The sequence below is a fragment of the Nerophis ophidion genome, linkage group LG09 (assembly GCF_033978795.1).
Source record: "Nerophis ophidion isolate RoL-2023_Sa linkage group LG09, RoL_Noph_v1.0, whole genome shotgun sequence".
NCBI lineage: Eukaryota > Metazoa > Chordata > Actinopteri > Syngnathiformes > Syngnathidae > Nerophis > Nerophis ophidion.
In genome coordinates, this window is record NC_084619.1 from 29,706,328 (window position 1) to 29,733,390 (window position 27,063).

Below are 27,063 nucleotides of genomic sequence, written 5' to 3' on the forward strand. Positions count from 1 at the left end.
TGCACTTACAGATGTAGCAATGAACTGTATTTAGTGACAGTGGTTTTCTGAAGTGTTCCTGAGCCCATGTGGTGATTTCCTTTAGAGATTGATGTCAGTTTTTGATACAGTGCCGTCTGAGGGATCAAAGGTCACGGTCATTCAATGTTGGTTTCTGGTCATGCCTCTTACGTGGAGTGATTTCTCCAGATTCTGTGAACCTTTTGATGATATTATGCACCGTAGATGTTGAAATCCCAAAAATGTCTTGCAATTGCACTTTGAGAAATGTTGTTCTTAAACTGTTTGACTATTTGCTCATGCAGTTGTGGACAAAGGGGTGTACCTCACCCCATATTTTCTTGTGAAAGAATGAGCATTTTTTTTGGGAAGCTGTTTTTATACCCAATCTCGGCACCCACCTGTTCCCAATTAGCCTGCACACCTGTGGGATGTTCCAAATAAGGGTTTGATGAGCATTCCTCAACTTTGTCAGTATTTATTGCCACCTTTCCCAACTTCTTTGTCGCGTGTTGCTGGCATCAAATTCTAAAGTTAATGGTTATTTGCACAAAAAAAATGTTTATCAGCTTGAACATCAAGTATGTTGTCTTTGTAGCATATTCAACTTACCGCATGTCCTTGAATTTGCGCAGGGCATATAGTATGCGCCTGCCTTGAATTACTGTCGGGTCAAACTCGCTTCCCAAAATAATTAGCGCATGCTTAGTATTACCGCCTGGTCAAACTCGTGACACTTCCCCTGTCATCATTTTCAAAATGGAGGAGGCTGATTACAATACCGGTAATTTGAAATCGCATAAAGGGAAGAAGATTAAAGGCCTACTGAAACCCACTACTATCCACCACACAGTCTGATAGTTTATATATCAATGATGAAATATTAACATTGCAACACATGCCAATACGGCCTTTTTAGTTTACTAAATTACAATTTTAAATTTCCCTGGAGTTTCGTCTTTGAAATGCCGTGTAATGATGACGTGTACGCTAGACATCACAGGTTTTAAGGAAATATGAGCGCTGCACACACACACAGCTAAAAGTCGTCTGCTTTAACGGCATAATTACACAGTATTTTGGACATCTGTGTTGCTGAATCGTTTGCAATTTGTTCAATTAATATTGGAGAAGTCACAGTATAAAGATGGAGTTGGGACTCTTTAGCCTTTAGCCACACAAACACACGGTTTTGTTTAAAATTCCTGGAAGTGAAACTTTCCTATAGATCAGAGCGCGGTCAAGAGAACATGGATCCCTACCACTTGTCAACCAGCAGGTTTCGGTGAGAAAATTGTGGTTAAAATGTCAGTTCTTACCGGAGAAAAGCTGAGCTTGTGCCGTCCATAGCTGCCGTCGACTTCCCTGAGACACTGCGCGTCAAGACACCCGTGGAGACACCCTTCCGACTATCAGGTACTATTAAACTCTCTAAAACATTAGCAACACAATAGAAAGATAAGGGATTCCCCAGAATTAACCTAGTAAATGTGTCTAAAAACATCGGAATACATCCCAATGCAATCGCATTATTTTTATTTTTAACCTTTTTTATTATTTTTTTTCTAGTCCGTCGCTATCAATATCCTCAAACACGAATCTTTCATCCTCGCTGAAATTAATGGGGAAATTGTCGTTTTCTCGGTCCGGATAGCACTTTTTGTTGGAGGCTCCCATTAAAAACAATGTGAATTTGTGAGGAGCCATCAAACATGTGATGTCATCGTCACATCTGCGCATGTTTACTTTTACCGGATGCCTTTGGTAAGCGCAGGAGTGAGAAGATGTTTTAAATTAATTAGCGCCCGGGCGACAATTCAAGGAAATACGGTAATATGGGTAAAGGATTTGCGAATCATTGTATTCCGTTCATATTTACATCAAACACAATTTCCCAACTCATATGGAAACGGGGTTTGTACAATAGCTTCATTGTGTATGCCCTCGTATCCTGTTTCCACGTCATGTCAACGGATGTATTGACTTTATTTACTTTTCCCGTTAAAAGTGAATCCTGCATGTGCGTCCTTTGACATGCCACACTCCAGCGCATGGAACTGTCAGTTATTCTTCAGGTTGACACGGACTGTAAACAGATCCACTTCCTTCCAACTGAGACACGTTCGTGGGACCAGATTGTGCAAACGTGAAGCTCCGGTTTTGGCAGTCGGATGACGTGGCTGAAGCTTGCGGAAGATGCGCCGACAGCGTTTCGCAGTTCACTGCTCGAGTCACCGCTTTCCAGTGTCATTCGACGAACCAAGCCACGTGACGCGCCTCGGCCAATCGGGTCGTGTCCGATGAGCATTCGGCAAAAACGCTTACGCCATATGCGTACGAGTCGGAGAGCGTCCCAAAAATTGCCTCTGTCATACAACCAGGAAGAAGGTGGGATAGCCCTGCGTTGCTAACATCCCCGATCTTTCTGCACACTTTCTTTTGACAAGAAATGGGATCATCCAGGTGGAAGGTGGCAGCCGTGGCGTTCCTCACTTTCGTGGGCTCCCTTTTACCTGTCGAGGCCGATGAACACGAACACACAGTAAGACTGCGTTTGAAAGGCCGATTCTTCAAAAAGAATGGACGTTTGTGAAACATGCTAACGTTGTATTAGCTGCGGCGGCTAGCCGAAGTCGAAGCGTAGATCCGAGTGGCAGTTGTCGCCTTGTTTAGCGTTGACGTGAGGCGACATCCAATATATTTGCTAACCTACTGCTAGTGAGCGAGCATCAGCACTTGCTGCCCGTGTGGCCAAACGATTGCCTGCTAGCCTGTTAGCTTCCTTGCTCCTCCAGCCTTTTCTAACCAAGCACTCGCCGGCGGAAACAATTCTCAAGTTTGACTGGCTCACATATTCGTTATTAGATCTTGCATTATCAATTAAAGTCTGAATAAAAATTGTAGCAAATAAATGACCTGCGTCGGCAGTCCATTAAAAAACCCAACAAGTGACTGCTTTTTATACGTAAACACTTAGTTTAACGTCAGGCCTCATCATCGTCATTGTCTTTATAAAAAAAAACACATAAAAAATCCGCCTAAATCAAGGAATGTTTCTTAAAAAATGACTGGCGTTTGATAAAATGTAAAAAACAGATCAATGAAAAGTGTATGGTGCCTGGCATTCATAACAAGACTGCTTCTTTTCCTACAGTACACAGATAAGGAGGAGGTTGTATTATGGATGAACACAGTGGGGCCTTACCACAACCGACAGGAGACGTACAAGTATTTCTCTTTGCCCTTCTGTGTGGGCTCAAAGAAGACCATCAGTCATTACCATGAAACTCTCGGCGAAGCCCTGCAAGGAGTGGAGCTGGAATTCAGCGGCCTTAACATCAAGTTCAAAGGTATTCTACTCCACCCTGCACTTTTAGAGGAAGCATTTTTTTGTCCCCTACACTGTTTTAACGTTCAAAAATAAGGTTACGCTGTTGAATGGAGACAAGTCAAACACTAGCGCCAAGTAGACAACCTCTCAGGCTGAAGATTGTCCCTTTTAGAACCCCCCACAAGCTCATGCATTGGCTTTCTGAGGCGCCCGTCTTGCCAATGTTACAATGATTGACAGAACACAGCAGCTGACCAATCAGCAGTCAGATGTGAGATAAGTGTGAGCTGGCCTCTATGCGGCAATATTTTAATCACGAACAAGTAGGGCTGGGCGATATGGCCTTTGTTTTAATATCCCGATATTTTTAAGCCATATCGCGATACACAGATATGGGAATTTTCCGCGGAATTCCGCCGATTTTGGCGCCGCCAGGGTCATTTCTGTGAATCGTTCAAATCCGGGGAGAAATTTATAGGGGGGGTTAGGTACTCGTGGTTTTTGTCTCTGCGTTAACCTAGTTATCTGTACAAGGCAGAGAATTTCTGCGAAAAATATATTGCCAATGTGTGAAGGCACCAGATTGGCTAGCTCTACTATCAGCTGACAACATCAACCAATGACATTGCCCGTTATAGGCGTCTGCACACGTTTGCCGACAATATCTAGTCCCTGAACCTCAATTATTGTGAGCGTTTCTGAACTCGTATTCTGTTTATATTGGTTGTGTTTATCGGCGACTAATCTGGAAAGAAAACACAGTAGCTCTCAATTAACATGTTTCTTTATTGACAAAACAATTTCAGACATGGTTAAGCTTATTCAAGATACGAATGCTTCATTAGCGAAATATATCGATAAGGGCGTGAGAAGCAAGTGGAACTGGGCATGGCTCGATATATCTATCAAACTGAAGGTGAAGATTAACAACAATATCGTAGAAGTAGACGAACTGATCAGCGATTTCATTGCAAAGTGCGATGAACTCAGTGCTTATATTGCAAGGACATTGTGAACTATGGATCTCGGGGAAAGGTGGCAGTCTTTGACCACGCGAAATCGGCAAGGCATCTTAAGTAAAGTGAGTTTACAGAGAAGAATTCGAGTTAATCCATTTGTAGGCCTATTTTTGTCTATATTCCAAAAGTGTGCAATAATTTGATATATGTGTAAACTTGTATACATAAATCTCATCACATGATACATTTTTATGAAAATATTTGCTAATAAATGTGAAATTTTGCTCAGGAGAATATTGTTAGATTTTGACTCAAAATAGCAGGAAATGCATCCTAAGCTAACATAGATTTCAAAATTTTTCTGGGGGGGCATGCCCCCAGACCCTCCTACGTGCACTCAGGTGCGGCCGCTTAGCGGCCTTCCGCAAAGCGGTGTTTTAGGATTAAAAAATTTTCAGCTGATTTTGTAAATCTTCATTCCCATCCCTGAATACACGATATATATCTCGATATTTTGCCCTAGCTTTGAATTACGGTAACACTTGATACATATAATCACACCAGTATGATGATTCTATGTGTCTACATTAAAACATTCTTGTTCATACTGCATAAATATATGCTTATTTCAAACTTTCATGCAGAGAGGGAAATCACAACTTAGTCAATTTACCAAAAGTGTATTTAGTCAACGGTTATCAAGCAGTGGCACACACATTCATGTCATTTCCAAAAATGAAAGTGCAAGATTGTCAGAGACATTTTAAAACAAGCGATTTTGTGCATGATGTCACTAAGATGACATATGAAAACAACACTAAATTTAAGTGCACTTTTTGTACAGAACGCAACTACAGAAGTTTAAAACAGTTAAAATGCAGTTTTGTGCATGATTTTGTTAGTGTGGCACCCAATGGAGATGTTGATATGCGGAGTAATCACTCTTCATTCTCTAGCAGATGACTTTTCAAATGATGCTACATATTAGCAGTAATGCTACTTTTTGTAACTACGCTTTAGCACCACACTTGATGATTTACGGTTGTCTGTTAGACATATTCCCACTTGAAGACAAACCACTGCCAGACAATGGACCCCGGCTGTTTTTCTTGGGAATTAATTCTTCCTTCATTTGTTACCAGATTTTCACCTTCTTTCTCTCGTATTACCACTCGCATCACAGCTAACGTTACCCATGCTGCTACCTCTCTGCCCCGCGAGGACGTATACGTACATGACGTATGACGTGTCGGTATATGACGTATGTAAGGCGGTGCGCTTGCTGTCTCTGAGGAGGAGAAACAGGAAAGAGTGATAAAAGCCTCTAGTGTAATGCCCGCAGCTAAAAGCAACTGGATGAGAACGTATACTCGAATATCACGATATAGTCATTTTCTATATCGCACAGAGACAAACCCGTGATATATCGAGTATTTCGATATATCGCCCAGCTCTACGAACAAGTATAGCAAATAAGAATAAATCAATCAGAAGTTATGTTGTTGACTGAGGGAGAAAGTATGCAAATTGCAGATGAAATTTCTTTTGTGTGATTCCTGGTAGAGAACTGGCTTTATTATCTGTCTTTAGTTCTAGCTGGTATGTTTCCTGTTACCATATTTTTCAGACTATAAGGCACACTTAAAATCCTTTAATTTTCTCCAACATCTGAAATTAAAATGTTGTTCCTGGTCTGACTTGATGGATGGATTGCTAATATTCGTCTTCTATGCCAATGTAAATACTCCAAACCAAAATGATATGGTTTTGGGCATAGTAATAAGTACAGGACCTTTGGATCGTGATGTTGATAAAATACGTTATTGGAATTGATAAAGGTTAGGATAGCTGAATTCTAAAATAAGTCAAATTTACAAAGGACTTTAAGAGTGTGCTCAGAGCAAACACAAGAATGGCATGTTATGCTAGTTAGTGGACAGTTGTAGGAGATAGATACTACATAGAATAAGTAAGTTGACTCAAGTTATAATATTCGTGCATTAAAGTAAAAGTCTTAGGCTGATCTGAAGTGACGAGACAAGAAATGTGTCAGTGTATCTTAGGTCCTGACCTTTTGAGGCTTGTTCACCAGTTTTAACAATGTCAGTATTTTGTTAGTCAATATTTTCTTGAAGAGCAATCCTTATTTTGACTAAAATAAAACTACAGGGGTACATTGGTGTTCAGTTCCAAAAAGGTCAGAGGACTGACATGTACAAAACCTGAAGCAAGTTATTTCATAGGAAATAATGCAAATCCATTGAATAGATGAGGTGGCGACTTGTCCAGGGTGTACGCCGCCTTCCACCCGATTGTAGCTGAGATAGGCACCAGCGCCTCCCGCGACCCCAAAGGGAATAAGCGGTGGAAAATAGATGGATGGATGGATATTCCAGACACAAAGACATATGAAACACCTTTTTCAGTGAATCTGTATAGTTTTACGTGCATAAAATAATGTTAAATGCATATGAATGATGAATGAAATGGATAATGATACTTAAGCCTGGGCAATATGGCCAACATCTTTTTTTCATGTTTATTTCCAAATTTGCCAAACCAAAAACAACAAAACACTTAATACAATTTTTGCTTTTATTTGATCAAAATCTAGTGGATAGAAAAGAGACAAACAATGCCACAATTTACAGGATACATAGCATGGACATAAACTTAATTTTATTCTTGACAAAATTCAAATTTTTTATGAGTTTTTAGAACAGATTTGTATGAAATAACTTTCAGGAAACTAAGTGAATCGCTGCTAAGCAAATAAGCTAAGTAAATGATTACTGTTCTGAATAAAATCTCCACACAAAATGAATAATACTGACATTAAGAGGGTACGATTGTTTTCATAAGTGGATAAACATAGTTTTTTTTCACTGTAAATAGAGGCACCACATATTTAGGTATGCACAGCAAGCACTTTGGTGGTATTTCGCCATCATGCTCCTTATCACTTATGGTGCTTTGTGTAAATGATTCCACAAGAGTAAGATGCTTTTAGCAGGAACGTATTAATTTATTGCTGCGCTATTGTTTGCTTATTAAAGAGTTGCAATTCTCCCACTTGCCTTGATGCGCGTCTGTTTCAGACTTTTTGAAACAAACTTTGCTTCGTGCAGTTACTTGTTCCATGTACGTTGCATCAAATCCAAACCACTAAATTGGCCCTACTGTGTGAATGTGAGTGTGAATTTTGTCTATCCGTGTTGGCCCTGCGATGAGGTGGCGACTTGTCCAGGGTGTACACCGCCTTCCGCCCAAATGCAGCTGAGATAAGCTCCAGCAACTCCCGCGACCCCGAAAGGGACAATCTGTAGAAAATGGATGGATGACGAGTTGTGACCGCACAGTTCTCTTATTTTAAACAAAGCTTTTCGCTCCTTTTTGCTCTCATTTGGGCGAGCAGTGGCCATGTTGTTGCGATGTGTGTGAATTTCTGCTTAAAAAATGAGTAGGGCAGATGCTCCTGGGGGAAATAAACTTGTGTTAATCAATAAATTTCATTTATTGCCCAGTTCTGGCTTGAATGATGTTGTAGTGTTTCTCACCTTCTTTATCAAGTGCTGGCACTTAAAAAAAATTTGGCTTAATGATGGGATATTTCCCAGCCATACTGAATAAAAAAAAGCATAGCGAGTCATGGTTATAACTGTGTTATTAGTTAGCCAAGAACCACTTAAGTCAACCGGTGATGATGTCACATAGGTGACAAAGCTGAGTTAAGAGCAGGCTTACACAATTGCAATAAAGACATGTTTTTAACACAATTGGGTTGGTTGTGTTATTTATAACACAACAAGACTGAATAATTAACATGTGCAAATCTTTTCTGGGCACTTGACTCTGCGGAATGATATGCGAGCAAACTGACTAGTTTGTTAGTAGCATTGTTTAGATGTACGATAACCAAGACGGTATACGAATAACCAAAGGATTCTTTAGGCAGACATTTTCATCCAAAACTAAATACTATAAAATGGTGTGTGTACAAAAAAACTAGTGAGGAACGCTTGAAATAACTTGTGAGGATTTGTGATTTTTAATTTGGAAAAACTGCAGCCGGTGTGACCAGTAAGTCAAAAGAACGAGAGCACATTTAACATCACGGGTTTATATTTTTTGTAGCCGTAATATTTTTTAGGACAGATGAAAGATGTAAAGTAGACATAAAGGACTCTAGACGGACAAAAAGGAAGTCTTTTTAGCAATTTATATTACCACGACTACAGAGAATTCCACTACCTAGTACTTTTTTACAGTTGTAGTAATAAAGTTGGGTATCCTGGAAATTGCTGCTTCTTTAACAGTGGATGTATTTCTTTATGCAATTTTTGAATGCCCCGCATAATAATGCATTTTTACACCCACAGATGAAGTCTTGCAGATGACATATTGTGAAATCGACCTGGACAAAGCCAAACGGGATGCTTTTGTGTATGCCATAAAGAATCACTACTGGTACCAAATGTACATTGACGACCTGCCCATCTGGGGTAAGTAACAAGTTATCTTGTCTCTGTCCAGAAAAATGTTTACGGTGGAACCGCTCAGGTCACCAACTTGTTTGACAACACAATTCCCAGTACACGCTCTCATGTATTTTTTTAGGGGTGTCAAATAATGCGTTAACTATACATTTCAATAACGACACAAATTTTTTTAATGGGCAATTAATGCACACACGTACTTTTTGACCCTCGGGATGTGCTGTAACGGGGAAGACTGGGCTGCAGTTCACTGCTTAGTGATAAGAACCATGCGGGGGTAATAGCGCGCATAAGTGGAGAGAGAAAAAGTTACATTACGGAAATATTAGGTTCCAAGCCATGGCAAGTTGTTCTCCTGACAAGAAAAGACAATTTTCTGCCAAGACGACATCACTGCAATAACTTACTGCTGTGCATCATTCAGATGTTCAGGTGGTGCTTAGCTATGGACGGCGTAGTGAATTTGGGAGAGTGGCCGTGCCAGCAACCTTCGGGTTCGTGGTTCGATCCCCACCTTCTACCAACCTCGTCACGTCCGTTGTGTCCTTGAGCAAGACACTTCACCCTTGCTCCTGATGAGTTGTGGTTCGGGCCTTGCGTGGCAGCTCCCACCATCAGTGTGTGAATGGGTGTATGTGGAAATAGTGTCAAAGCGCTTTGTGTACCTTGAAGGTAGAAAAGCGCTATACAAGTATAACCCATTTACTATAACTTGCGTGTTTAGATAATAGTGAGGGTGCATTTATTACTTGCAATTTAGATTGTTACTGTTTTTTTTGATTGATTGATACTTTTATTAGTAGATTGCACAGTACAGTACATATTCCGTACAATTGACCACTAAATGGTAACACCCGAATAAGTTTTTCAACTTGTTTAAGTCGGGGTCCACGTTAATCAATTCATCAATTCACTGTGACTGCTTTAGTAAGTAAGATGACATAAAAGCTCAACAGAAATGAAAGACAGCAGGCGGGAAGTCGAAAGGGGACTTTTTGATTGCAAACAGTTGATCCAACATCAAAACAAGCCAAGACACTTTGTCAAACCAATTATACACTTTTCCGGCTGAAAAAAAGAGCTATGCTATACATCTGGTTTAACTACATTAAAAATAAAAATGTCTTACATTACAATCATGCTTTGTCAAACATGTTTTGTAATGGTATTCTGTGATAAGAATTGCTAATACATCAGTTGATGAATATGGGGTTTAGGTGGGAGGGGTGTAAATTGTTGTATTACATGTTCCGGACGAGTCCTGAATTACAGAAGGATTTACAGGCTGAATATTACATTCTATTAATAAAAAGAGAAGGTTAGCTTGTACAACATGTATTGTACATATTAGAAGCATTTATTCAGGTAGAAATATCACACTTTACATTAGCAAACATCTTTGACAATCAAACCATCCATCCATCCATTTCCTTCCCGCTTGTCCCTTTCGGGGTCGCAGGGGGTGCTGGAGCCTACCTCAGCTGCATTCCAATGGAAGTTGGGATACACCCAGGACAAGTCACCACCTCATCACAGGGCCAACACAGATAGACAGACCACAGATAGACAGACAACATTCACACACTAGGGCCAATTTAGTGTTGCCAATCAACCTATCCACAGGTGCATGTCTTTGGAGATGGTAGGAAGCCAGAGTACCCGGAGGGAATCAAACCATGATTGTTACAATCAACATTTTGTGTTATTAATGCGTAAAACTGGCATTTAAACATGGCATAACTCCTGCTCTGAATGCAAGTGTTCCTAAAGCATAAATACAAATTCTGTATTTGTATAAAATATCAAATCTGGCAAGACACCGACACAGTGCAGGTATTTTTTTTAAATTTTCATTAAAAGCGTGTTTATTTCCTTTTTGTGTTGAGCTGGTTAAAAAAAGCATAATGTTTAAAACACATTTCATTAAAGCAAATTAATTGTTCAGTCATGGTGTTAAAACTTGAAAAATTATCCATCTAGGGTACACTTATTAATAATGAAAAATTATATCTGCGATTAATTGTAATTCATTTTGAGTTAACTATGAACAATGCGATTATTGCGGTAAAATATATTAATTGACAGCCTTAATTATTACTATTATCATTAAAACTATTGATTAAGTTTAACATATATACATTTATTGTCAAGAGCTTTTCTTTACATACAATTTGAGACATAAAGGGATTATTTTCATAAAAATTGTTCTGTAAATATGCAAACAGGTTGTATTATCAATAACTTTTTCATTATCACTAAGCAGTGTGGTGAAATGTTACTACTGTCTAGTCTAGTTACACAATAATAAAACATGCCCACAATGACAGAGTGCACAATGAGCTTCAAAATAAAAGCATGAACGTAATACATTGCAGTCTACACACATTTGTTTTTCTTTTTTACATTTCTTTCTGAGATTATTTAAATGTGTACATATACAAAACATTAGTTTTGTTGTCCTCAAGCAATACAATACAAATACTGCAGCAGCTGGTAGACAATTAGTGGTCAGTCAAACCTGTCTAAAGTAACCACTCAAAAGAAACTGCAAAAGTGACCTTATAGACCGTCGGCCACTATGTGCAGGTTGCTTAGTCATTGGTCAACTTCCAGCAGCTCCATCCCATTTCCTATTCTTCTATTCTATTTGAATGCTGCAGAAAAAAATACCAATTTCAGAAAGATGCGGTAAAGCGGGACAGATGTCACATAAGCAAAATATGTCTGGTTCATTGTCTGAATTAAACGCTCCGTATTTAATACTACATTACTCACTTTTTGTAAAAGCAGAAAAATCTGGTGACAAAAGACAAATACGCAATACACGCTGTGCATAGGGTCACGCGATACGTGGGGGGAAATTTCACCGAACAATAATTCTTAGACCCTTCCCACTGCGTGAGATCGTCACCGTGCCCTGTGGTGCGTTGCATGAATCCACTGATCTAAAAAGACGGACGTAGTGGGTTTGATCCCTGACGGGAGATCTGCTAGGAATTTTGACAAATGTATGTGTTAATTATGGTAAAGGGGAACTGCACTTTTTTGGAATTTTCCTATCGTTCACAATCATTATGAGAGACAAAAAGACCAATGATTTTTTTTATTTATTTTGCTTTCTCACATGTAAAAAACGGCTTTTTCTAGGTGGCTAGCAATGCAGCTAATGGGAGCAATCAATTCTACCTATAAGTCACTTTAATAATACATTCAAAAAACGTCGACAATACTTAATTTACATTCCATAACCTGTATAATAAACTGTAGCGACATTGTTATTGTAAGAGCGAACACTGAGGAACAATTTTTCTATCGTAGTAACATATCGGTGTGCTTCGGTATTAGTTGTAAAAGCTCATTATGGCAAGAGATAAACTGGCTTTTACGTCAGCACGAAACGCATTCAAGTTTGTTATTCTAACTGCGATAGAACATCATGAAAAGCATGAAAAAACATATTACAGTGTCTGTAAAGTATGAGCCCACAAGTCATTTTTTGTTTGTACACAGCTGAGCTAGCCAGAGAGCGTAAGTACTGTAGTTGTAATGACTCGCTTGGTGTGCTCCATGTATCAGGATTGATATTAAAGTGAGACTCACTGGATGGACATTTGTTTGTCTGGTACAACTGGCCCAGGATTTTTCCAGCACGCCATTTAAGTCAAAATAGCTTGTCTCCAAAATCAACATTTGCCGCTTCGACTGACTTTTTCACCTCACTCTGTATCGGCTTCCGTCTGGTCCAATGTTTCACCCTCTTTTGTGCTCACTTCTATAAGCATTAGTTCATCCTCAATATATTTAGCTGTCAAAAATATGAGATTATGAATCCTCATTTATCCAAAAATAGTCTTCTTCGTTGTCCGTTACCAAGTCTGCCATGAGTAGAGCACACACACGTGTTTGATTCCGTAGGTAGGAACACAAGTTGTTGCTAGAAGTCAGACGTGATTTCTGGAAAGAGAAATCCAATGCGCAGAAGATATAAACACCAGAAATGATTAAAACGATCAAAATACGGTAAACAATGAACATATTACACATTGTTATGAACGTGTCTGTTCCTACATTATTTATTGATTTGTGTATGTATATATATATATATATATATATATATATATATATATATATATATACATATGTATGTATGTATGTATATATATATATATATATATATATATATATATATATATATATATATATATATATATATATATATATATATATATATATATATATATATATGTATATGTATATGTATATATATATATATACATATATATATATATATATATATATGTATATGTATATGTATATGTATATATATATATGTATATGTATATATATATACAGTGCCCTCCATAATTATTGGCACCCCTGGTTGAGATGTGTTAAAAGCCTTAAAATAAATTCAGTGTTTATTGCAGAAGAATACTGTCACACTGAAAATTGTAGGAAAATGTAGCCTTCAACTCAAATGAATTGTAAGAAAATAAAAAAATCCCTGACTAAAAAATAATTATTTTTCATTAAATCACCTGTTCCACAATTATTGGCACCCTTAACAATTCCCAGGAAATAAATATAATTGAAGCATTTCTGTCATTTCTACAGTAGTTTACAAAGTTTACCAGAGTACGTAGGAACATTTAATTAGTAATTCATCACTTCCTGTTTCCCTGGGGTATAAATATGACGTGACACCGAGGCCATTTCTCTTATCCACTCTTAAACATGGGAAAGACAAAGGAACACAGCATACAAGTGAGGCAGATGTGCGTCGACCTTCACAGGTCAGGCAGAGGCTACAAGAAGATTGCCACTCAACTGCAGCTGCCCATATCCACTGTGAGAGGAATAATTAAGAAGTTCAAAACAACTGGAACAGTGGTAAATAAGCCTGGACGAGGACCCAAGTTTATTTTGCCACCACGCACAGTGAGGAGAATGGTAAGAGAAATCAAAAGATCTCCAAAGCTCACTGTTACAGAATTACAACAAATGGTAGCATCCTGGGGTCACAAAGTCTCCAAATCAACCATCAGGCGCTGTCTACACGCCAACAAGCTGTTTGGGAGGCATGCACGGAGAAAACCTTTCCTCACTCACAATCATAAACGCAAGCGTCTGGAGTTCGCCAAACGGTATTGGGGCTTCAACTGGGACCGTGTGCTTTGGTCAGATGAGACCAAGATTGAGCTTTTTGGCAACAAACACTCTAAGTGGGTCTGGCGTACCACGAAAGATGCGCATGCTGAAAAGCACCTCATACCCACTGTGAAGTATGGGGGTGGGTCAGTGATGCTGTGGGGCTGTTTCACTTCCAAAGGCCCTGGGAACCTTGTTAGGGTGCATGGCATCATGAATGCTTTGAAATACCAGGACATTTTAAATCAAAATCTGTTGCCCTCTGCCCGAAAGCTGAAGCTGGGTCGTCACTGGGTCTTTCAGCAAGACAATGACCCTAAACATATGGCCAAATCTACACAGAAATGGTTCACCAGACACAAAATCAAGCTCCTCCCATGGCCATCTCAGTCCCCTGACCTCAACCCCATTGAGAACCTGTGGGGTGAGCTGAAAAGGAGAGTACAGAGGAGAGGACCCAGGTCTCTGGATGATTTAGAGAGATTCTGCAAAGAGGAATGGCTGAAAATCCATCTTTCTGTCTTTGCCCATCTTGTGAAACATTATAGGAGAAGATTAGGTGCTGTTTTGTTGGCAAAAGGGGGTTGTACAAAATATTAACACCAGGGGTGCTAATAATTGTGACACACATTATTTGATGTCAAATAATTATTTCTTTATGTGGGATTTTTTCCCCACTGAATAAATGCACTTGTATTGAAGGTTGGATTTTTCTCTTTTTTTCCATTAAGGTCCCATATTATTTAGAAAAAAAATAAAATAATTGGAAGCTAAAAAACACATCTCAACCAGGGGTGCCAATAATTATGGAGGGCACTGTATATATATGTATATATATATATATATGTATATATGTATATATATAAATAATTAGGGATGTCCCAATCCAGGTTTTTGTACTTCCGATCCGATACTGATGTTGTTTTTGTACTTCCGATCCGGTGCCGATACTGGCCTATCCGAGCATGTATTAAAGTTTAAAGTTTTTTAGCCTATTTAGTTGTCAGATTCATGTTGAAAAGGATTTTAGTACTCTTGATAACAACTAGCCAGGTGAATTAGGTGAGTTTGAATAATAGACAATGGTTGGTACCAAAAACTAACCTGTTTATTCAAAGATAAACACAAAATATACAAAATTATACACGACAAACAGAAATGGCATCATTGAACAGTAAAAAAGTGAACAGTATAAAGTGCAAATAATGCTCTAAACATTATTAAATAAAGTAAAACACACAAACAACCTGAGTGGGATAAAATGTCTATAACTCAGCATCAATACTTGCTCTTGAACAAGTGTAAACTTAAAAAAAAAAAAAAAAAAATACTATTTATACACTCCCTTCAATTGTTTGCCCCCCCCTGACTGCAGTCCGAGCATTTTGGGGAGATTCTTTCTCACAAAGACAAGTACTTCAAGATGCTCAGGTTCAGCCTGCTCCTGTGTTCATCAATGATGAGTGAGGCTGTGCTAAAAAGCCTTTCACTCTCAACACTGGTGCAAGGAGCACTGAGGAACTTGGCTGCTGTTGCTGCCAGGGCGGGTAGTCGAGACTGATTGTCTCTCCAGTAGTGAAAAGAATTTCCTCTTACGCCCAGCTCGAGGGTAACTAAGGTAGCTCTACAACTGAAACAGTGTCCCTGGAGTGATCTGCTGCTCAGATGGACTTGCTGTGCAGCTCTCCTCCAGTATGTCGTCAAAGTAGCTGCCGAGGCTGCTGGTTGAGCTTCCAGCCTCCATTCCTGGTGTTCTCCTTGCTGTCTCAGCCTCAGCCACACCTTCTCCACAGTGCATGGTCTTCAGTTCTTGTTCCATTTTCATCACCTCTACCTTTAGTGCTTTCTTTGCCTGATCCAGGTTGGTAGCATTAGTGAAGAACCTTAACATTTGGATAAAATGTAATAAAGATATATCAATTATTTTATATTGTTTCAGCCACTCTCCACATATTAATGTTCAATGACAACAAGTAACACACAAAACAGATCACAAATGATCAACAGTGACATTCATTTCCTCACCCATCATATAACTGAAGGATAATAACAATAATAATAAATAGTAATATAATAATAATAATAACAATAATAATACATTCCCATCACCTTATATCTATGAAACATTAGGCTACTGAAATACTGACAAAGAAATAAATGCCAGCTGTAGAGTAAAATATTTTCAATATAGTACTGAAGCTTATAACATGCTCGAATAATTATAAAGCACTTACTTGTCTTTGTAGCGTGGATCTAGCATTGTTGCCACGGCATAAAGGGGTTCAGTTTCCACATGGTCAAAACGTGTGTGCACCACATCGAGTAAGGTGGCCTTCTTGTTCTTCGCTCTCACTGTCTAGAAAACATGTCACACTAACCTCGGCTGTCAGCTCTTGGAAGGGTTTAAGATTTGTTGCAGTTTTGTCTAGCAGCGACCATTGGTTGCCTGTTAATGTGGCTGGCAGATTTCTGTCGCTATGTTCGTTTTGTAAGGTAAAATAATCCCACACAGCTGACATTTTTACCGTAACTTTTAATTCACATGGCCGACTTAACAGTTAGGACACAGACCTGTGGATGTGTTGAAGGTGTGCTGGAAAATCCGGAACGGAGCTTAGGGAGCAGCAGAAGAGTGGAATTTATTATTTAAATTGGTGCGTTGAAAAACATGGACATGATATCTTTTAAAAACTGGATCTGGATCGGCATTTTCCCACACCTTGCCGATGCGGATTTTTTGGCAAATATCGCCGGCCGATCCGATCCAAATATCGGATCGGGACAACCCTTATATATATATATATATATATATATATATATATATATATATATATATATACACACACACACATATAGATATGTATATATATATATATACACATACACATATGTGTATATATATATATATATATATATATATATATATATATATATATATATATATATATATATATATATATATATATATACACACACACACATATAGATATATATATATATATATATATATATATATATATATATATATATATATACACATATGTGTATGTGTATATATATATATGTATATGTATGTATACATATATATGTATATGTATGTAGGTGTGGGAAAGATCACAAGACTACTTCATCTCTACAGAACTGTTTCATGAGGGCTTCCCTCAATCATCAGGAGATTTTAATGGAAGCATTCACATACAATGGTTTATATAGGGCACAGAGTGAGTGGGTACAGGCAGGCGTAGGGTGTGGCGATTGGCTCATGTGTTACCTAGGAGGTGTTTCCGTCTGTGGCGGCATGTTGAAATGATTTCGCTGTGCTTGTTGAGGGATGATAGATCTGGATGATATATAATAAACAGTTTCTCTTTTAAGCATAGGTTGCATCCTTTATTACCACTGTTGTAAGGTGTGCTGGATGCAAGAATTTGCCATGTTATTGAATATTCAACATTATTGTCTTTGAGGTTCCAAATGTGTTTGCTGAGTTCTGTAGAATTCCGCAAAGTCTGGTTTCTAAAGGAGGCGTTGTGATGATGTTGTTTCGTTTTCTGCTCTTTTTTGGTTGGTTTCCTGGAGTGGGTTCATAGGTGAGGGTGAAGTTGTATCCGCTTTCATCAAGTGCTTTCTGGTACGGGGGGGTTGCTTGGTCGAATTCAGCTTTGCTAGATGACAGCATCGATAGCCTTTTATCAATTCCGGTAGGTATTCTTTTCGTGGTGGTGGGTGGGTGGTTGCTGTCATGGTGCACGTATTGGAGTGTTGTGTTGGGTTTCGTGAATGGTTGGTCGCTGTTATTTCTCAGGTTGAAAGTGACGTCGAGGAAGTTGACGGTTTGCTTGTTGGCTTCAATCGTGATCCGTAAGCCGTTTTCTTTGAAGATTTGGCATATGCGCTTCTTGGTGTTCTCGCTGCTCCTTGGCGAGGCGCGGCACACTGCCAGTCCGTCATCACGGTAAATACCAAGGTTCAGGTTGAGGCTAGCAAGCTGGGAGAGGAGGAAACTCCCAACGAGTTCGCACGTTTCTGCTCCGTCAAAACTCCCCATAGTAACGTCAAATGTTGAATTGTTCTTTTTTTGCCATGGTGTACTGTTGTGGATGAGTACGGAGTTCTTTGCGTGGATGATGATGAATAATCACAACGCCTCCTTTAGAAACCAGACTTTGCGGAATTCTACAGAACTCAGCAAACACATTTGGAACCTCAAAGACAATAATGTTGAATATTCAATAACATGGCAAATTCTTGCATCCAGCACACCTTACAACAGTGGTAATAAAAGATGCAACCTATGCTTAAAAGAGAAACTGTTTATTATATATCATCCAGATCTATCAAAACCCCTACAAGCGCAGCGAAATCATTTCAACATGCCGCCACAGACGGAAACACCTCCTAGGTAACACATGAGCCAATCGCCACACCCTATGCCTGCCTGTACCCACCCACTCTGTGCCCTATATAAACCATTGTATGTGAATGCTTCCATTAAAATCTCCCATTGGCTAAACTCTGTTTTTATGCATTGTGTTATATATAGTCTGTTAAATCGGTTGGAATGATTTAATACCTCAGTAGTGCATTTTAATTGTTGTCTTTAACAATTAGATGTGAGGGTGCCACCCACATAGCTGCTCAAACAGGTGTATTAGAATTTTCATGTTACATTGCGGGTGTGGTGCCGTTAATGTTTTTTGTGTCGTCTATATTTACCGGCAGCAAAGTGATATTGCAATAATATAGATTTTGACCTCAGCTTACAAGTGTATTTATCTTGTGTAAAACAGAAATCCATCAATCCATCCATTTTTTACCGCTTCTTCGTCTTTGAGGTCGCGGGGGGCGCTGGTGCCTATCTCAGCTACAATCAGGCGGAAGGCGGGTTTTAAGGCTAATGCTTTATAGCCAAAAGCAGCTGAAAAAGGAGTTTATTTGTATTGGACACTTTCTGAAATGAACTTACTTGAAAGTAGATAAAAGCTTCTGAAATGTTTTGACGTTGAGTTGTAGACTGAAGTATATTACAAAAGTCACTACTGGTGTTAATTTTTAAGGACTGACCATGATTGTTGAAGACACTGGTGTTAATGATCCAGCATTATATTTACAAATAGAATGTTCACACCTAAGTCCAAATACCATCACTATAGAAATATGCAAAATTGCTGCCTGGTATTATAACCCACTATGTCCCTATGATAGTCTGTGAATTACATAAGGATAACATATTAGCCATAAATGTAGGATTATACGTACTTGTGTCAGTTTAATAAGTGTTAAAATATGTTTCACAACTTGAAAGCATGGTATTTCAGTACTTTATGGTATATTTGTTTGTTTCCGATGTGATATTTCATCCACATTGTTTTTTCCAGGTATTGTTGGCGAAGCCGATGAAAATGGAGAAGACCACTACCTCTGGACGTATAAAAAACTAGAGATCGGCTTTAACGGGAACAGAATTGTGGATGTTAATCTTACCAGTGAAGGCAAAGTCAGACTAGTGCCCAACACAAAGATTGCAATGTCTTACTCTGTGAGTACTGATTGATCTTATTACAATTTATCGCCAGTAATGTGAAACATGTAAACACATACAACAGTTCATCTAAATGTCCCTAAATGCATACACAGGTTAAGTGGAAGAAGTCAGATGTGAAGTTTGAGGACAGATTTGACAAGTACCTTGACCCATCATTCTTCCAGCACAGGGTGAGTTAAATACTTAGTTTAGGTCACGCCTCACTTTTGAGCACATTACATTGATGTGAGGGTGTGGGGAAAACCTGTCTTGGTACAGGTTGAACTACGTCGCTGAATAGATTTTGGTGTTTTCAAAACTGCAGGGCAATTACATTTTTTTTAGCCGATATGCAACCCGTATCTGATTTTTTCATGTGAGGTATACTGTATATATATTTATAAAGCGCTTTTTCCCTAGTGACTCAAAGCAATTTACATAGTGAAACTTATTATATAAGTTACACATAAACCACTGAAGTGGCATTGGGAGCAGGTGGGTACAGTATCTTGCCCAAGGACTAAAAGGCAGTGACTAGAATGGAGGAAGCGGGATTGAACCTGGAACCTTCAAGTTGCTGGCATGGCTGCTCTACCAATCGAGCCAGTCAGTGTGAACAGTGTAATTTTGAAATTTTCATTTATTCTTCAGCCTATTTCGTATGTGGAAATAAATCGGATATTGGCAACACTAAATTGGCCCTAGTGCATGAATGTTGTCTGTGTAGGCCCTGTAATGAGGTGGCGACTTGTCCAGGGTGCACCCCGCCTACCGCTCGTATGCTGCTGAAATAGGCTCCAGCACCCCCAGCGAACCCAAAAGGGACAAACGATAGAAAATGGATGGATATATGGGGTGCGTCCTCAATATGAACGATCCCTCGTTCAGGTAAAGCTGGATGATATGGCAAAATAATTGATCACGATTAATTTTTTAATATCAATCCAATCCACTTTATTTATATAGCACATTTAAAGGGGAACATTATCACAATTTCAAAAGGTTTAAAAACAATAAAAATTAGTTCCCAGTGGCTTGTTTTATTTTTCGAAGTTTTTTTCAAAATGTTACACCTCCCGGAATATCCCAAAAAAAGGCTTTTAAGTTCTTGATTTTCGCTATTTGCGATGCGACTGTCCATTTCCCTGTGACGTCATACAGTGCTGCCAATACAAACAACATGGCGGTTACCACAGCAAGATATAGCGACATTAGCTCGGATTCAGACTCTGATTTCAGCGGCTTAAGCGATTCAACAGATTACGCATGTATTGAAACAGATGGTCGGAGTATGGAGGCAGATAGCGAAAACGAAATTGGAGAAGAAATTGAAGCTATTGAGCGAATAGCTATTGACGCTATTCGGCCATAGCATGGGTGTACCTAATGAAGTGGCCCAAAGCATGGCTGTCTTATTAGCATCGCCGGTAAAATGTGCGGACCAAACGATCAGGACTTTCGCATCTTGTGACACTGGAGCAACTTAAATCCGTCGATTGGTAAGTGTTTGTTTTCCATTAAATGTGGGTATCTAGTTTCAAATGTACATACAGCTAGCGTAAATAGCATATTAGCATCGATTAGCGTAGCATGTTAGCATCGATTAGCTGGCAGTCATGCCGTGACCAAATATGTCTGATTAGCACATAAGTCAACAACATCAAAAAAACTCACCTTTGTGATTTCGATGACTTAATCGTTGCAAATGCATCTGCAGGTTATCCATACATCTCTGTGCCATGTCTGTCTTAGCATCACCGGTAAAATGTGCAGACACTCTGGGCAAATTCAATGGGGGTCTGGCGGCAGATGTCTTGCCAGTGGTGCAACTTGAATCCCTCCCTGTTAGTGTTGTTACAGCCTCCAATAACACACCGACGAGGCATGATGTCTCCAAGGTTCCAAAAAAATAGTCGAAAAAACGGAAAATAACAGAGCTGAGACCCGGTGTTTGTAATGTGAAAATGAAAATGGCGGGTGTATTACCTCGGTGACATCACGTTCTGACGTCATCGCTAAAAGACCGATAAACAGAAAGGCGTTTAATTTGCCAAAATTCACCCATTTAGAGTTTGGAAATCGGTTAAAAAAATACTTGGTCTTTTTTCTGCAACATCAAGGTATATATTGACGCTTACATAGGTCTGGTGATAATGTTCCCCCTTAAACACAACAAAAAATGTTTCCAAAGTGCTGCACAACAATATTAAAAACAATATTCAAATATTATCCTTAGCTCCACCAATGACTGAATAAAAACAAGAAATAAATATATATAAAACCAATATAAAAACAACATAAAAATAAATATGATTAAGAACGATTTTAAAGGGTAATTAAAAATCACTTTTCAATCAATCAATCAATCAATGTTTATTTATATAACCCTAAATAACAAGTGTCTCAAAGGGCTGCACAAACCACAACGACATCCTCGGTAGAGGCCACATAAGGGCAAGGAAAAACTCACCCCATTGGGACGTCGACAATGATGACTATGAGAAACCTTGGAGAGAACATCATACGTGTGCACCCCCACGTCCGTTGTGTCATTGGGCAAGACACTTCACCCTTGCTCCTGATGGGTCCTGGTGAGCGCCTTGAATGGCAGCTCCCGCCGTCAGTGTGTGAATGTGTGTGTGAATGGGTGAATGTGGAAATACTGTCAAAGCGCTTTGGGCTCCTTACAAAGGGGTAGAAAAGCGCTATAGAAGTACATCCCATTTACATTTTACCATTACTCAGCAATGGCATATTTATTTTTTGTGAATGTTGTCTGTCTATCTGTGTTGGCCCTGCGATGAGGTGGCGACTTGTCCAGGGTGTACCCCGCCTTCCGCCCGATTGTAGCTGAGATAGGCGCCAGCGCCCCCCGCGACCCCGAAAGGGAATAAGCGGTAGAAAATGGATGGATGGATGGGTTATCTTTTTGTCTTTTGTAAATTGTTTTATTACTTATAAGTTAGTTTTTTTTTAAGTTTATTTTTTAAAATGGAATGCTTTGTTCACATACCTTTTGCTTGAAGTAGAAATTGTGATACATGTGTTTTACATAAAACATGATTGTGATTATCATTTAGCCATACTAGTGTAGCCCTAGGGTACAAAATATGGTCTTAGCATAAATTCAAGGTTATAAAAATGCCACATAATTCATGTTGCTGGCCACCTTGAGCAAAATGGTTTACATCCTCAGTTGATCATATCACAGGATTTTTTTATTTATTTCCAATGTCAACCATGTCACTTAAGGAAATGGGAAAATTACAATGCCCTAATTCTGAATAAATGCAGATAGTTTCACACAAAATTTGTAATGTTGATTTTCAATTGAATCTCCTAGATTCACTGGTTCTCTATCTTCAACTCCTTCATGATGGTGATCTTCTTGGTTGGTCTGGTGTCCATGATTTTGATGAGAACCCTGCGAAAGGATTATGCCAGATACAGCAAAGAGGAGGAAATGGATGACATGGTAAGCAAATGATCATATCAGTATTTTGGGGTGTTCTCGGATGCCAGTCACCTGTACTTCCTTTGTCAAACCCATTCTCCTTTGCCATGGTTTTCCCTACAGGACAGAGACCTGGGAGATGAATATGGTTGGAAGCAAGTGCACGGGGATGTCTTTCGACCGTCAAGTCATCCGCTGATCTTCTCCTCACTCATTGGTTCTGGTTGCCAGATCTTTTCCGTCTCTCTTATTGTCATAATTGTTGCGATGGTTGAGGATCTGTATACAGAGTAAGTCATTGACATGAGTTAAGCTTCATTTAACGCAATTATTTAATTAAACAATAATTCTCCTTTTGTCGCTGTGTGCATGCTCCAAAAAGAAAATAATTTCAGGGTTTCTAATTATTGCCGGTAGTTTGCTTTTAGTGGTACAGCAACATTGTTTGAAATGAGTTCTGTTGCTGCTGATATGTGCAATAACAGTTGGGCAAATAAGTATTTAATCTCCTGTTGTTTATATTTATTTATTTTTCCAGAATAAATGCAATGTAAATAAAGGTTATACATTAATTAGTATTTAACTGAGGGAAAACTTTATTTAGTATATATCCCAAACATGATTGAACAGAGAGTAGATGGTTCTTGTAGGTCACAAGGGTTGCAAACATCTCAGGAGGGATTTTAGTGCCCTTCTCTTTGCAGATACCTTTGAGGCTGGAGCTTTGCAACTCCAGATTTCAGCTCTCTCCACTGATTTTCTATGGGATTAAGGCCTGGATACTGGCTAAATTTATATATGTTTTAGAATCTTACCCCATTTTGTCAAATATTGCATGGAGCTTCAAAACACCAGCAGTTGTCTTATTTTGTGTTATTTCCATTTCAAAATTATTGAGCCAACAGTTGGTTTCTTTCTCACCTATTTTTTGACAGTTTTGTATTCCATAGTCCATTCCAGTCTTGTGCAGGTCTACAATCTCAATCGCTGTTTTTTGCATGTTGTTTTAGAGAGGTTTGAATGACAGATTAGGCATGTGACCGATGTATTTTACCCAAATAACAGAAATCAGAAATACTTTGTGTTCTTCGTGGGACATAACCATTCTAGGAGTGTCAGAAGAATTGCTATTTGGTAGAAGTTATAATATAATTTCCAAATACAAATATGTTTTTAACCTTTTAATGTCTTTTTTTAGTAAATTTGTTTCTGGTATTTAAAAAACTACCATGTGAAATGTTGCACTGCTCATATCCTAATCAATCAATTAGCAGTTCATAACTTTTCCTTACCACTTTCACTCAAAATCATTATTAAAGTTAACGTTAAATCATTATGTGTTTTAAAATTCCTGAAAAAACTAATTCTCTTTATAGTTTAGTTAAAAAAAAATGCCTTATTGAGAACATTCATTTCAGTTCGTTTTTGCCATTACCGTGCCATTTGCTGTAACCATGATTTATATCAGGAACAAATTTATTTTATTAGGAAATAACATTTGTAATAACTGTCTTCTCACATTGCCCCAGACCTTAGTAATGTGTTGTCATTGTTCCCTGGTTGTAAATGTTCTTATTCAAATGTCATTATCGTTAACACAAACTACATCACCTTTGATCACTTTGAGTGTGCTAAACAGCCTTAGTGTTGAATACCAGTTTTATAAGAGGATTTGTATTATTTTGTTTTGCAGGAGAGGATCAATGCTGAGTACAGCGATTTTTGTGTATGCTGCCACTTCCCCTGTCAATGGCTACTTTGGGGGAAGCCTGTATGCAAAACAAGGGGGTAATAATGATAACATTATTATAGAAAATAATGTATCTGCTTGCCATAGTTAGTTGGTTTGTCACATGTTTGGTATTTGATACATTGATACAGGAAGGAGATGGATTAAGCAAATGTTCATTGGAGCCTTCATGATCCCAGCGATGGTGTGTGGGACTGCCTTCTTCATAAACTTCATTGCAATCTACTATCATGCCTCCAGAGCTATCCCTTTTGGAACCATGGTGGGTTTACTCCAAACACATGCACACACTAAAGTATTTATGGCCTTAAATCAACGACCAGCAATTTGTGATATTGTACCAAACCTTGTGTGAGGCAGCTAAATTGGTATGCAATGCAGTGTAAATCATTGTAATCATCTTGCCCAGCAGATGACATGATTGTGATTGTTCGTTGAGAAGACAGACATGTATTAGATATAGTTGTAATTTAGTGCCATGCGTTGGGACCAACACCTGTTGGTCTGAATGAACATTTCCTAACCCAACAAGCAAGTGAGTGCACTACTTGGTCACAACCAGCAGATGAGCTGTTGATTAAAGTTCACTTAAGATTGCAGTAAAAAAGAAGAAAGTCACGTCAGCTGTCGGAAGTTAAGCTACATCCACTTTTGCTATAGCAAAACTACCATCCCAAATAAAAATCTAAATAAAAAAAAATAGTACTTTATAATTTTATTGTTAATTTTCCACATTGTCATTTCAAGGTCATTTTGTCAAACAGGCACTCTTAGCATCAATTTAGCTAGAACTGCAATAATACAGTAATTGAAGATTTTTAACTAGTGAATCAGTTTTACTGTGGTAGTATTTATGTCTCGACTGAATTGATGCGTCACATATTCATCCCCAGTGACATCAAGACCAGAAAAAAAAACTAATACAAGTGCTATGTCTATGATTCATTGATGCTGTCATATTAGGAAAGAACTTCAGACCGGTTGATAGTTATAACCTATTCACTATTGTCAAGCTTTGCTTTGTTTGTTTGTTCCAAGAGTTATAGTTCAGTAAATGTAATAATGTATTCCTCTTTTGATGTCCTTTGTTTACTTTATTTTTCTTTCTTGGCAAGTGACATTGTATCAAGGTTAGAAGTGTAACGGCGTATGTATTTGCATCAAAAATGTCTGGTACAGTGTTGTACTACCTCTCAAAAGTGATCGACAGGGAGGTTCCTCACGATGTTGCTAACGTCTTCTGTTAGGCATGCAGATTGTTTTTATTGGCAGTAGGCATAATCTAAACCTAAAATTATTATTATTGAGATATATTATTAGAATGTAATGATTTGATTGGTCCCCTATAAAATAGGTGATATATGTTAATCCATAACACTTTAACTAATATTCAATGCACAGAATGTATCAAAGCAATCCATCCATCCATCCATCTTCTTCCGCTTATCCGAGGTCGGGTCGCGGGGGCAGCAGCCTAAGCAGGGAAGCCCAGACTTCCCTCTCCCCAGTCACTTCGTCCAGCTCCTTCCGGGGGATCCCGAGGCGTTCCCAGGCCAGCCGGGAGAAATAGTCTTCCCAACGTGTCCTGGGTCTTTCCCGTGGCCTCCTACCGGTCGTACGTGCCCGAAACACCTCTCTAGGGAGGCGCTCGGTTGTCATCCTGACCAGATGCCTGAACCACCTCATCTGGCTCCTCTGGATGTGGAGGAGCAGCGGCTTTATTTTGAGCTTCTCACCCTATCTCTAAGGGAGACCCCCGCCACCCGGCGGAGGAAGCTCATTTCGGCCGCTTGTACCCGTGATCTATTCCTTTCGGTCACAAGCCAAAACTCATGACCATAGGTGAGGATGGGAACGTAGATCGACTGGTAAATTGAAAGCTTTGCCTTTCGACTCAGCTCCTTCTTCACCACATCGGATCGGTACAGCGTCCGCATTATTGAAGACGCCGCACCAATCCGCCTGTCGGCCTCATGATCCATTTTTCCCTCACTCGTGAACAAGACTCTGAGGTACTTGAACTTCTCCACTTGGGGCAAGAGCTCCTCCCCAACCCGACAATGGCACTCCACCCTTTTCTGGGCGAGAACCATGGACTCGGACTTGGAGGTGCTGATTCTCATCCCAGTCGCTTCACACTCGGCTGCGAACCGATCCAGTGAGAGTTGAAGATCTTGACCAGATGAAGCCATCAGGACCACTTCATCTGCAAAAAGCAGAGACCTAATCCTGCAGCCACCAAACCAGATACCCTCAACGGCCTGACTGGGCCTAGAAATTATGTCCATAAAAGTTATGAACAGAATCGGTGACAAAGGGCAGCCTTGACAATAGAGGTTCGGAACATCGCCCACCCGGACTCAATGTCCAGCAACTCCCTCGTGACATGTTCAAAGTTCTT

The 27,063-nt window shown here is 39.1% G+C and overlaps 1 protein-coding gene across 1 annotated transcript in view; it reads left to right on the forward strand.

The window, feature by feature from the left end:
- The first annotated feature begins 2,314 nt into the window (after positions 1–2,314).
- The window catches only part of tm9sf3 (transmembrane 9 superfamily member 3), a 33,612-nt gene continuing 8,863 nt past the window's right edge, over positions 2,315–27,063 (forward strand). Inside the window, exons 1-9 of the mRNA XM_061910771.1 lie at positions 2,315–2,542; positions 3,155–3,350; positions 8,670–8,792; positions 19,313–19,473; positions 19,572–19,649; positions 22,802–22,933; positions 23,036–23,202; positions 24,606–24,700; positions 24,794–24,924. Of these exons, the coding sequence (XP_061766755.1) occupies positions 2,450–2,542; positions 3,155–3,350; positions 8,670–8,792; positions 19,313–19,473; positions 19,572–19,649; positions 22,802–22,933; positions 23,036–23,202; positions 24,606–24,700; positions 24,794–24,924 (1,176 nt within the window). The 5' untranslated portion in view covers positions 2,315–2,449. The remainder of the gene's footprint in view (positions 2,543–3,154; positions 3,351–8,669; positions 8,793–19,312; positions 19,474–19,571; positions 19,650–22,801; positions 22,934–23,035; positions 23,203–24,605; positions 24,701–24,793; positions 24,925–27,063) is intronic.